Consider the following 12474-nt stretch of genomic DNA (forward strand, 5'->3'; position numbering starts at 1 on the left):
TATAGGTGAAGAGTGTCTGGATGGCAAACATAACTGTAAATTCCCAGACTGGTACACAAATCTATGGATCTGCTACATCGGCAAAAGAATATTAATGTAGCTGTTGTTAAGTACCCCATCTGTAAAATATCATTTACTTGGCTAGAAAAAGTAAAAACGAAAGTTTTATTGTACATGCTGATCCAGAGAAATAGAACAATACCTCAGAGGAACCAATATGTTTAGTACCTTGTGAAGAGTATTTATAAACGGAATGATACACTGCAGAGCTGCTGGTTTGACTAATGCTGCATTCCAGAAAACTGAGAAGTCGCACATTTTTCGACCTCTGACCGTGGAAAGTCTAACACAATGTCAGGCAAGTTAGGGAACACGATGTATGGATGTTATGTTCATTTTGTTTTACACTTTAGTCTTTTACTAGTCATGCTTACTTAAGATTTTCTCTTAATTCATTGGCTGCCATTGACGGTGCTAAACGGCCAATAATGTGGCATCCAATCATGCTTCTGCTGTGAATTTAAATGAGTTCATCACTTGTAGACATCCATCCATTTGAACTGGGAGGTTGACAACTTCCTAGTTCAAATGGATTGGACGTCTATTGTCGAATGGGTTAAGTACAATGGTACCTCTACTTACAAAAGTCTACATACGGAATTTTCAGATTACGACTAGAGGTCGACCCATAGAATTAATTACCTATTGACATGACACTTCGTCATCCTTTGCGTCATGCCTTACCATAGGGGGCCTGAGTCGCCGAGCTTCATTTAGTAATAGCCAGCCGAAGACGGCACACGCTCTTTCCAAGCCAGATTTTTTCGTACCATGCATGCATTTTGAAACGTTGTGAAAAAAATCAATGGGAGAATGGGAACCGCTAGGGCATTGGCGTCATTCTTCAGCATATATACTTAAAATAGATGCGTAACTGCCCGTTTTTTTTGCTTCGACAGATTTAAGTAAAGTAAATTTGAACTGCCCTTTTTTTCTTCTTCTTTTTGCTTTTAACCAAGAATCGAGACTGTTTTATGTCCATATCTATAAAGAATTCAGGGATTTAAGCACTTATTCAAAAGAATTTCAACGTAAAACGCTCTTTGTTGTGGACTTGTGGTAAGGTGGCGCCACAGTGAACTTAAAGACGAGCCGCATGTTCGCCATATTTACGTAAAATAAATACTACCTGCACATTTTTTTTTTTGCTTTTAACCAAGAATCAAGACTGTTTTCCATCCATATCTATAAATAATTCAGGGATTTAAGCATTGATTCACAAGAATTTCAACGTCAAATGCTCTTTGTTGTGGACTTGTGGTAAGGTGGCGCCACAGTGAACTTAAAGACGAGCCGCATATTCGCCATATTTACGTAAAATAAATACTACCTGCACGTTTTTTTTGCTTTTAACCAAGAATCGAGACTGTTTTACATCCATATCTATAAATAATTAAGGGATTTAAGCATTTACTCACAAGAATTTCAACGTAAAAAGCTCTTTGCTGTAGTAAGGAGGCGCCATTACAGACGAGCCGCACATTCGCCATATTTACGTAACATAAATACAATACAGGGCTATATATATATATATATATATATATATATATATATATATATATATATATATATATATATATATATATATATATATATATATATATATTATAATTGATTCTGCATGCTTTCCTCATGTTTTAAGTATACGTTTCTGATGTGAAAATTGAGGTGTTATATGTGATTATCTCTGCATTTGGTAATTTTTGTGCATCTAGTGCAAAACCTGAGAATTTTATAGCCATTTTAAGTTTTGTTATACTTACATAAAAAATAATTAATCGAGATTTTATTAGGGAACGACTTTGAATTTTTTGATGCTGCTGCTCGTGGAGACTCTTATATGGCTAAGGTAGGTGCCGGTTTTGGTTGTAGGTTGGTAGCAGCTTTGGTTTTGAAAATATCTGAATTTAAAGTTTTTGAAAATAGGCCCCCTGTGGATCGGCCCCGTTTCCCGTGTCATGTCAATAGGTTATGAAGTCTGTGGGTCGACCGATATGTGGACTTTTTTCCAATACCGGCCATCGGCCGATTCAAAAGGATTTTGATCAGGCATCTGTGTGGGCAACTGTGGTCAACGTTGACTGACGGTAGGACCCCGGAAGGACCCTGCAGCAGCATGAAGGCAGGCTGTTACAGGATGTTTCAGGCTTGCCTGTTTTGTAAATATTGTAAAAAAAAAAAAAAAAAAAAAATATATATATATATATATATATGTATATATATTGCATGAGAGAATATGCAATGTTGGTTTAGCCTTTTAAGGTGTTTACTGGGGGATCCCTAGACTTTATATGTAACTCGTAGTGTAGCATTAGCTTTAGCATGGCAATCATCCTCTTAAAAACTCTCACTCTCACTTGTCAACATCTCGTTGTGACGTCCTGGTGGGTTTAATTATTTAAAAATAAAGTACTGTTCTTGCTGGGTGTGTAAAATCATCATAAGAAGTGCTGCGTTCGTTGGTTTGGTAGCATGAGACAATCCTTTAGGTCTCGGGTCATTGAAATTCGAAGATGTTGAAGCAATTGTTTAAAAATTGCCTTTCATAAATACTCAAGAAATAAATACTTCAAGAAATACCATATCAGTCGACCCCTAATTACGACAAGCCTCAACGGGAAAATATTGCCTCTTGTTTTGAAAGAAATTTCAGGACATGAAAGGCAAAAATATAATGTGGGCTGCTACTCGCAGCTCCGAGAGTTTACTGAACGTAACATACTTATAGCTACTCTGTCATTGGCTATTGCCTAGCATGTTCCTGGCATCCAATTTGCTAAGAGGGACCTCTTCTATATGTGTATGTGTGTATCCGAGTTTCCTTGTCATTGGCCCTCGGGCCATGAGGTGTTCCGACAGCTTTATGTGAGTGTATTAAGTTTTATTGTTTATTCTGTTCTGTTTTTTATATTATGCACAACTCTCCTTTTATGTTTATTGTGCAATAATCTAAGAGTAATGTGTATCTGTGACATGTTTTAATGCATTTTTATGCTTTATTAAAGATTTGTGTCTGAATTTTTGAGGGCTTGGAATGGATTAGGGCAGTGGTTCTTTACTGGGGTTCGGTGAGTAAGCCTCAAGAGTTCGGTGAAGGTTAAGAAAGGCAGAGCCCTAGTTTGTATGCTGACTAAATTGAGGCAAAGTGGCATTTTAAACCAGGTTATTGACTGGTTTGTCCTCAATTGACAGGCTTTATTCCATTTGTTTCAACTGCTAGCCTTCTAGCCCTCTATCTAATGGGAGGAAAAATCGGTTTGCTCGGTGGAAGGGTTTGGAAGGTTGACTCGCACTTGGTAAGAGGAAGTATAACGGACCTACAGGCAGCATGAACTGCGTAGATAATAATAAAAAAAACAACAACAACATTTGCATCATTTTACGTCATCAAAATTGTATTTGATGCAAGGATGCGACAATAAAATGATGAATGTAGACATGAAAACAAAAGAAACTGTGAAATGAAATGAGTTTCATAATCATTTCATTTACCAACCTGAAAATCAACAGCAAATGGCAAAATTATTTTTAGTAAATTAAACATCTGTAAGAAATTTACTTAGATGTTAGCTTGCTAGGTTTTGAAAATTGTATTTAAAAAAAAAAAAAAAAAAAAAAAAAAACTGGATTAGGGCATTTACATGGAAAACGCGTCTCTACATGCGGAATTTTCAGTATATGAAATAACTTCCAGAACCAATTAATTTTGTACGTAGAGGTACCACTGTAACTTATTTTTAGTATTCCTAACTTACTTTATCAAGTTGTTTATCAGTTGCCTGTATGTTCCGCTGTCTCAAAATTTAATATATTCACACAAACTGATGTCCAGTTTACTTAAAATGTTGAGTTCAAACTACTTGACTGAAGTCCAGTATAATTAGAATGCTGAGTTTACAGCGTTTTGTTGTTTTGTTTTCAAGTGTTTCAAATTCAAGTGTAACTGAACTAGAAACTGACAACAATCTATAACCCCTGTCCCTCATAGTTGATTGCTGTAATTCAAATTCAAATGCTGATCCTAGGCCTTGTTCACACTGGCAGCAAATCTGATTTTTAGCCCATCCAAATTGATACAGCATAGCTCTTTTGTTGTCTGAACAGACACAAAGCACAGAACTCAGATTTTTGCGAGACAGATTGAAACCACAAAGGGGAGATAGTTTCATATTAGATTTGGACAAGATGCTTCTTAGTCTGAACAGCTCAAATGGGATTTGACTGTCTGTGACATCGCAGTATGCTTCGTTGTCACAGCAACCTGTCAGATGTCAACAATGTGGCCCAGTCTGAACAGGCACAGATTTGATTTGGACACTTGCTAAAAATGGTGTGAACAGTCAGCCTTAAAAATCAAATATGAGGATAAATCCGATTGAAATCAGATACGCTCGCAGCCTGATTGTAGCCTAAAGTAATGTTTCCTTGCCAGTCTCTTCACAAACAGTACTAGTTCATCGCAGTCAACATCTTTGTTTCTTGTTTGACCCATTACCAGGAATGAGATTGAACCGCTGAACTCCAACTGGATTGTGTCCAACTTCCCAGTTGTTTTGAATGCATCATTGGCCGCAAGATGTGTTTAGAAATGGATACACGTGGTATGATGATCTTTGGTTGAAAACATTCTTCACTCTTGGTGTCACAGCACTTGTGTCAGTTTCCAATCAGTCAATATGTTGTCTCTGCATACAAATGCTGCTGATTTGTGAAATAAAGCCACTTACTTGACTATCTGGGGTGGCATGATGGCTGTCTTTTGTTGGGGGGTTTTGCTCTCTGGTGTATCCAATGAAGCCTCTTTGGATTTCTTTCTCGGCGGCTTTTTAATGGGAGTCTTCTTAGGTGTCGCATCCGACGCCGGATCCCCCGGCCTTGAGCCGTTCAAGTCCTGCTTTTCCGGGCTCTTGGCTTCGGGGGTCCTTTGGTCAGTGGTGATGGGCGCCACCATTTTCTGAAGGCTGCTGGAGGTGGGCAGCAGGGGCTTAGTAGATCCCTGCTGGGTCAAACCGGCAGACGGGGTCCTCTTGGCTTTCTGCGGTGGAGTCGGCCTCTCCCGGGAAATTCCATTCGTCTTCGTCAGGCCCGTGCCCTCGTTCCTGTTGATGCTTTGAGTTTTCTCCTTGAGCTGAGCGGCCAGGAGGGTGGCGGCTTCAGAGTTCATGTGGGGATGGACGACCTTGGGACTCTTAGGAGGTTCCTTCGGGGTTTCTTTTGAAGAGTCAGCACTCTTCTTCTCAGATGAAGAGCTGTGGAAGTTACTAATCTTCCTCAGGGCATTCTGAACCACTCCATTGATGTGCTCCATGTGACTGGGACTGCTGTGATCATCGCCAGACTTCTTGCTTCGCAGAGGTTTGTGTTTACTGGGGGAGCCACTAGTGTCGCTCTCTTGCTTTTTCTGGTGATCGACGCTCTTCTCGCTCTTGGCTGAGACGTCACTGGAGCTTCTCTTTTTCTCCTTTGGAATGGGAAGCGCTTTACCCGATCCCTGCCCTTGTTGGTCCTGTTGGGGAGTGCTTCCGTGAATCCACGATACTTTCGGTTTGGTCGAGGGGTCCGGTGGCCGTGGCTTGGGCCTACCAGGCGACGGTGGTGGTTTACCGTTGCGCTTGTAATCTGGGTTCGGTAATTCCCCATCTCTGCCGCTATTGTCATCCTCTTTGGACTGCTTGGAGAGGCGGGCAATGCGGGCGTAGAGGGTTGCAGCTGCGTATTCGGAACCACTGGTAGAGCCTTCGCTATCTGAGGACTTCAGCACAGGTTGATCAACGCCCTCTGGTTTAATGACACTAGTATCCTTTAGGGAGGTGTACTCTCCAGCATCTTCATCAGTAGGGGTAGCTTCAGCCTTCTCTGTTTCTGGACTGTGGCTGCGCTTCTCTTTGCTTTCATTCACAGAGTCTGCAACAGGACAACAATTTTTGCATTAGTACTCAAAAGCATTTGTGAACGGATTTCTAAGAAATGATTTCACTTTAGCGATGCTCTCTGGTTAGATTCTTGCTATGCCATTGAATGGTTATTCCTTAAGGAGTAATCCATGCAAAGTTTATAGGACCATTTTGTATTCACAGATTTTTATTACTCATACCATGTATAAACCACTGCATATCATACACTTGAGCATACATACAGTTGATACATAACACACTGATCCACATCAGGTCAAAAGTCACCCTTTACATAATTTTACTTTCCAGCACACGAAAGTAAAGACCTCTGCTCTGGACTCATTACATCACGAAGGAATGAGATTCCAGCACTGCACTCCAATTCCCAACTGTACTTTTGTGAACCTTTTAGATAAAAACCCAAAACGGATAAGTGAACAATTTCCGATTTCCTGCATTAAACAAGTGGGGTAAACAGTTGACATCTTCCCAGCTGGCTGGGTAGCTTGGCCCAGCGGCCAGATCCATGTGAGGGGCCACCGGCTGCGGAGACCTAGTACCATCACTATCTAATTCTCGCTTTTTAACTCATTGGGTTGGGCGTGCATAATATCCAGATTTTTCATTAAGAGTACTCATCAAACTCAAACAAGAGATTTTGATAATGGTCAAAAATCCAAAAATCTTGCATATACATGGAAATGATGTCATGGCCTGACCGGAAACTTACAACACACCCAATCAGATAATGAGTGAATGAAGCACTGTGGCACACATAGGAAATATTTGTAAAGTACATGGGGGATTTCATGGCATTTTGTTTTGATAAGAATCAAGGTTGGTGGTAGAGATGATTTTATGGGACAATGAGTCATGCATTAAAAATACTATAGATACTATGGATGTACTATGGAAATACTATGGATGCGCTGATTGGCTGAGAGAGCCTGCATGCGACAAGCTAGCATGGACGGACCACGGCAGTGTCAGCAACCTCAAACAAGAGTCGCACCCGGCACTTAGCAATCTGTTTGTACATGCTATCGTGTACTTTATTTTCCATTCAAGAACATGGGTCATACTGCGAGCAAACGTGATTTATTTATTTCCCCTTGTTACCCCGGCACTAACACCACACATGCCAGTAGAAGACCGAATCTAACAAAAGGGCATGATCAAAGTTGACCAAGAGAAGAATCACTGTTTCAATGAGGAATGGAATGACAAATATGCGTCCATTTTGTAACTGCAAATACCAAACCTATGTGCCTAATATGCTTAAAGACAGTTGCTCTGATAAAAAGTGGAAAAGTGAAACACCATTACGTTCAAGAACACAGCTCTTTTGAAGATAAGTTTTCTCCTAAATCTGAATTGAGAAGGCAAGAAATTATAAGGTTGAAGCAGTCATATCAAGAGTCAAGCAAGGTTATTGTTAAATCTATGACACAATAACAAATGGCAACTGAGTGCTTACTCAGAGTGTCGTGGGTGTTGGCCAAACATAAGAAGCCGTTCTCTGATGAAGAAATTATAAAAGAGTGGATGACTGAAGTGATGACAGCAATGTTCAAAGGTAAAGAAAAGGAGGAAATGACAAAAAAATCAAGCAAATCTCACTCTCAGATTTATCAACCACAAGACGCACTGAAGTACTGGCTGATGATGTGATTAAACAGCTTTGTGACCTCCCCAGTTGCCATTTCTCTCACTGAGCAGTGTTTTACAGTTAAACTTATTGTCAATAATTGTTGTTTGCACCTTAATGACAGAGCTTGTCATTTATGTTCTTAGCAAGTGAACATGTACTGTACTACTTGCACATGTTTTCTTCGTTTGTCCAGCAGTGTTTTACAGTTACAAAATGTAATGTCAATAGATATTGTTTGCACCTTGATGACAGATCTTGTCAATTATTTAATGTGCATGTGTAAACATTGTACTTGCATGTTTTTTTTTTTTTTTTTTTGTATTTTTATTTTAAGACAAAAAATTGTTTTGTTAATTAATTGTTATTTAATTAAAATGTACATTGTATTTTTGTTGGGTCAAAAGAAAACCACCTTTACCACCTTTGACCTGCCTTGTACTTGACCGACAGTAATAAATGGACCCATGCTTGTTTGACAAAAATATTTGTGGACCTTCAAGATTTGTATTTGAGGACCCCTGATTTAAAGTATTCAATCATCCTACCATGCATGTTTTTGGGATTTAGGAGGAAACCTGAGTATCCAGAGAAAACGCATGCAGGCATGGAGAGAAACTCTAAGTAAATTTCCTCTGTGCAAACTATACACAGGAAGGCCAGAGCACCGGATTGAACCTTGATCTCAGAACTGTGAGGCGGATGTGCTAAACACGCGTGTACCGTGCCACCCCAAAAAAGATTTAGACACAAAAAGAATGACACCGCTGATGAGCATAGGCATTTTATGATGAATATACCCACACACTTACACACTGATAGACTGTGCATGTAATAATGAGTACTGACTTAGGCCAAGCAATCTGGAGCCCCTTTCAGACATTCGCTGAACTATGTTTAAGTCCCGGGATTTAAACAGGTAGCCCTTACGTCTGAAAGCAATTTCCCGGATCAATTGACAAGGACATGACACGGAGATTAATGGGGTAGCGTCCTACTATAATGTCCGCGATTTACCCAGGACTCGGCATGTGCGAAAGCAACCTTACAATTCCCGTGTCATAGCGCGAAAGCTGATGACGTAAATATCATGGTAGGCCTATCGTCATTTCCTCTTTCATCGCAGTAAAACGATAAGTGCTAAACAAACGCAGTTATCAACAAAGTAGAAATAGCAAACTGGAAACAACGAAATTAAATTGCAACTGGATCTTAGAGCCGAGGAAGAGACATTTCATCGTCCATCTTTGGAAATGTGTGGTTTATTTTGTTGACAATGTCGACCAAAAATGATAATCTCCGGGTTATAAAATCCTGCCCTGCCCGCACAGAGAGCGTTGTGCGTTGAGTTGCCAACACGAGACATGTCTGAAAGTGTCCAACCTGGGTTATTCCAAGATCATCTCCCCTTGACGGAGAGCCATGACACAGGTAAATCCCGTGTCACTTTACACGGGAATCTACCAGAATATAAATCTGTAAGAGGCTTGGAATACTCACATTTCATTGTCTAAAAGAGTATCGGCATTAGGGATGTCCCGATCTGATCACATGATGGGAAATCAGGCTGATTGCGCCATTTTTCAGAGGATTGGAATCAGGTGAAAAGGATCGGATTTTTAATTTAAAAAAAAATTGATCTTGATCAGCAGTGCCCTGGAGTTAGCTACTTAAAATTAATGATGATTGACAGGTTTGTGGCTTTGATCTTGCCAGAGAAGCTTGGTAGCTCTACCATCATAGGCGTAAATGTGTCAATCATTGTTTAACTTGTTACACAAGAGTGGTAGTGTGCTGTGGCAACTCATTGTGTAAGTGAGAGGCTGTTTATCAGGAGCGAGAGCGGACTGGACTGGACTCACTCAATGAAGTATTTAATAAGACAAGCATTTTTCTACATTATTCTTGTTTAAAAATAATTCACATTATGAAAGTAGCACGGTGGGACAGTAGCATGTTTAAAACTTTTGTTAAAAAAAACAAAACAAAACAAAACAAAACAATCAGATCTGGACTGTATCAGCAGATTCTTAAAATCACGTGACTCGATCTCAGGTGCAAAAAATATGTGATCGGGACATCCCTAATCAGCATTGAAAAAATTTCTCACCCCAAGTTGAGTGGCCGCTCTACTGGAATACTGTCTTTTATTGATATTTTCTCTATTATACATAAAAACAAAAAAAAATGTTGTATTTTTTTTAACCTGGTTGTCTCTGTTAGGATGCACAAGTGTTATCTTTCCCAGTAAAGTATGTTACTGAAAATCCGAGCATTCTCAAGCTAAAATATCTAGCACTTCCTGCTTCAACAGTGCTGGAAAGACCTAACATCAAGAACTTCACTTTGGATTTAATCCACATGCTGACTTGACCATACTATTTCCTGTTTAGAGACTCCACTTGCTCCCAAAGTAAGACACAGATGGCACATGATGAGAGGCACGACTCCTCTAAATGAGATTTGCAGAAGTGTGTGAGTCATTGCATCAGGGGATCTTCACAAACTATGTGTGTCAGCAGCATGTGTGAGTGGAGAGGCCTCCCATGCTAGCAACATATCAGGCATGTAGATATGTGTCAGTACAGATGACTTTTGTATTTATTTATCTCTCATGATGACTCACCTTCATGAGGCACGCAGTAAACTGGGCCCTCGTCGCCGCTCTCAAAGGAGGAGAAGGACTCCTGGGACGACCAGGAGGAAGGGGAGGGCTGTTCAGCCGCCGAGGGGGGCTCAATAAAGCTGCAGTTGAAGTTATGCTCTGGGTCGTGGTGGGCTACTGGGAACACAAAACAAACGCAGAAGCCCAGAGGTCAGCGAGAGGGTATTGGACCATGTTACAAGAACAACAGCCTCCTCTTGCAATGGCTGCCGAGTGGTAGGAAATGGACTCGCTGTTGGTTTTACATGTCAGTTAACAGAGCGAGTGTGATTTTCAGGATTTGGAGTTTTTCTCAGTGATTGATGCCACATGTCGTCAGTGAGTTGGCAGATGACTTTCAAACAGGCTATGAATCAAATGAATACTTTGGCGACGACAGTCCAGCCTAAATCTTATTGACCGCCCCCAATAACATAAGGACAACAGTCTTCTAAAGCATATCGCATATCTTCCAAATTGTAACAGACTACAAAGGATACATTATCCCTTTGAAGAATTAGATTCCTGCTGTGAAAATATCATGGACAGATGTCATTCTGTATTGTTAATGTGTCTCTTTACAATGGAAATGAAGCCTGTGAGGTCATACATTTTAGAATATCGACCTGTTTTCGGGAAAGATACGCCTCTAAAGAAACACAAAGATTCAATTCAAACAGCTCTAATAGATAATTGAACAAAAATGGTGGCGCAACACATGAAGACAGACAATTGTACTGAATTAATCGTCATGACCAGAAATTGGGCCGATCACACAATTTTCAGAGGATCGGAATCGGGTGAAAAAGATCCGGTTTTTAATTTACATAACATATTTATGTTTTTCTGCTCCATGTTAGTGCAGCCTCTCACCCTCTCTCCTTCTGCATCTCTTGCTCACCAGTGCAGCTGGTTTGGTACCTAAAGTCAATGATGATTGACAGGTTTGTAGTTTTGATCTGGCAAGAGAAAAGCTCTATGATCAAAGCTACAAATGTGTTAATCATTGTTTAGCCAATTTTTGTTGTCGAGGGGCTCTTCTCGGCAGCGTGAGTGAATTTGAGTGGACACACTCAATAAAGTATTTAATTAAGAAAAGCATTTTTCTGCGTTATCTTTGTTTAAAACTAAATGTGGGTTTTGTCCAGGTTCCTGCCACATCCCAAAAAAAACGTTAATGATATGCTGATTGAACAGTCCAAATTGTCCGTAGGTATGAGTGTGTGTGTGAATGGTTGTGCGTCTATATGGCTACGTTCATACTACAGGTCTTAATGCACGAATCCGATTTTTTGTCAATATCCGTTTTTTTGGCGTGCCCGTTCAGACTGCCTTTATCCATTGAGACGGTCCAAGTATTACGCATGCGCACTAATTCGCAGTCCGACACGCGCTAAGCAAGAAGACCCGCATGCGCAGAACCATCAAAACAAATGACAGACGTCATCCGTCATTCCAGGGATATCATATTTTGCTTTTCAAAAGGTGGACACAAATAACAGACATAAATAATCCCCGTTTAGGCTTACTGTATATTCAAAGTTTATATGGATCGATAGCATGCACGCACTGTCCGTGCACGTCACACACACGTACGGGCAGTTTGTCCCGACTCTCGCAGGCAATGTTGAAATATTGCTCACTTGGAACAGAGAGAAAACTGAGCATTCTCAGGCTTATCCTCAACCCATTTTTATTTTTTATGACTGTTGTCAAGCTCAGCCCTTCCTCAAAAGCCTTGTTCACTGCAAGCTAGGCGCTAATAACGCACAGGTGCATCGCTACGGTAACGACTCTCTCGCTATTTGATGACGTAATTGCTGCATTAAATCCGATTTGCGGGACTGGACAGTACAGACCGCCGCGACAGTCTGGAAAAATGTGGCCCAGATCGGATTTAGACCACATACGAAAGTGACCCAGATCGGATTTGAAATGGTCCCGTTCTATGCGACTTGTCACGTTCAGACCGTCAAGTTAATGCCTCACTCGAGTCGGAAAAACACGAAAAAATCGGATTCGTGCATTAAGACCTGTAGTATGAACGTAGCCCATGTGCCCTGCAACTGGCTGGCAACCTGTTCAGGCTGTACCTCACCTTATGCCTGGTGTTTGCTGTGATAGGATCGAGCACCCCCTCGTGAGGATAAGCGGTTCAAATAATAAATGAATGAATGAATGAATTATATGAATGTTATGTTGTCTCTGCACAATCGCTGCTTTTATGA

General features: G+C 40.5%; 1 protein-coding gene across 3 annotated transcripts in view; it reads right to left on the bottom strand.

Moving 5' to 3' along the window:
- Positions 1–3639: 3639 nt before the first annotated feature.
- The window catches only part of scarf2 (scavenger receptor class F, member 2), a 43155-nt gene continuing 34320 nt past the window's right edge, over positions 3640–12474 (bottom strand). For 2 of the 3 annotated variants that reach the window (XM_057832695.1, XM_057832693.1), the window contains exons 10-11: positions 10229–10384; positions 3640–5964 (exon numbers count right to left, since the gene is read on the bottom strand). In XM_057832695.1, coding sequence (XP_057688678.1) covers positions 4784–5964; positions 10229–10384 — 1337 coding nt within the window. In that variant the 3' untranslated portion in view covers positions 3640–4783. The remainder of the gene's footprint in view (positions 5965–10228; positions 10385–12474) is intronic. The other variant, XM_057832694.1, reaches the window with a different exon arrangement.

Source organism: Corythoichthys intestinalis, chromosome 3 (genome assembly GCF_030265065.1).
Source record: "Corythoichthys intestinalis isolate RoL2023-P3 chromosome 3, ASM3026506v1, whole genome shotgun sequence".
Lineage (NCBI taxonomy): Eukaryota > Metazoa > Chordata > Actinopteri > Syngnathiformes > Syngnathidae > Corythoichthys > Corythoichthys intestinalis.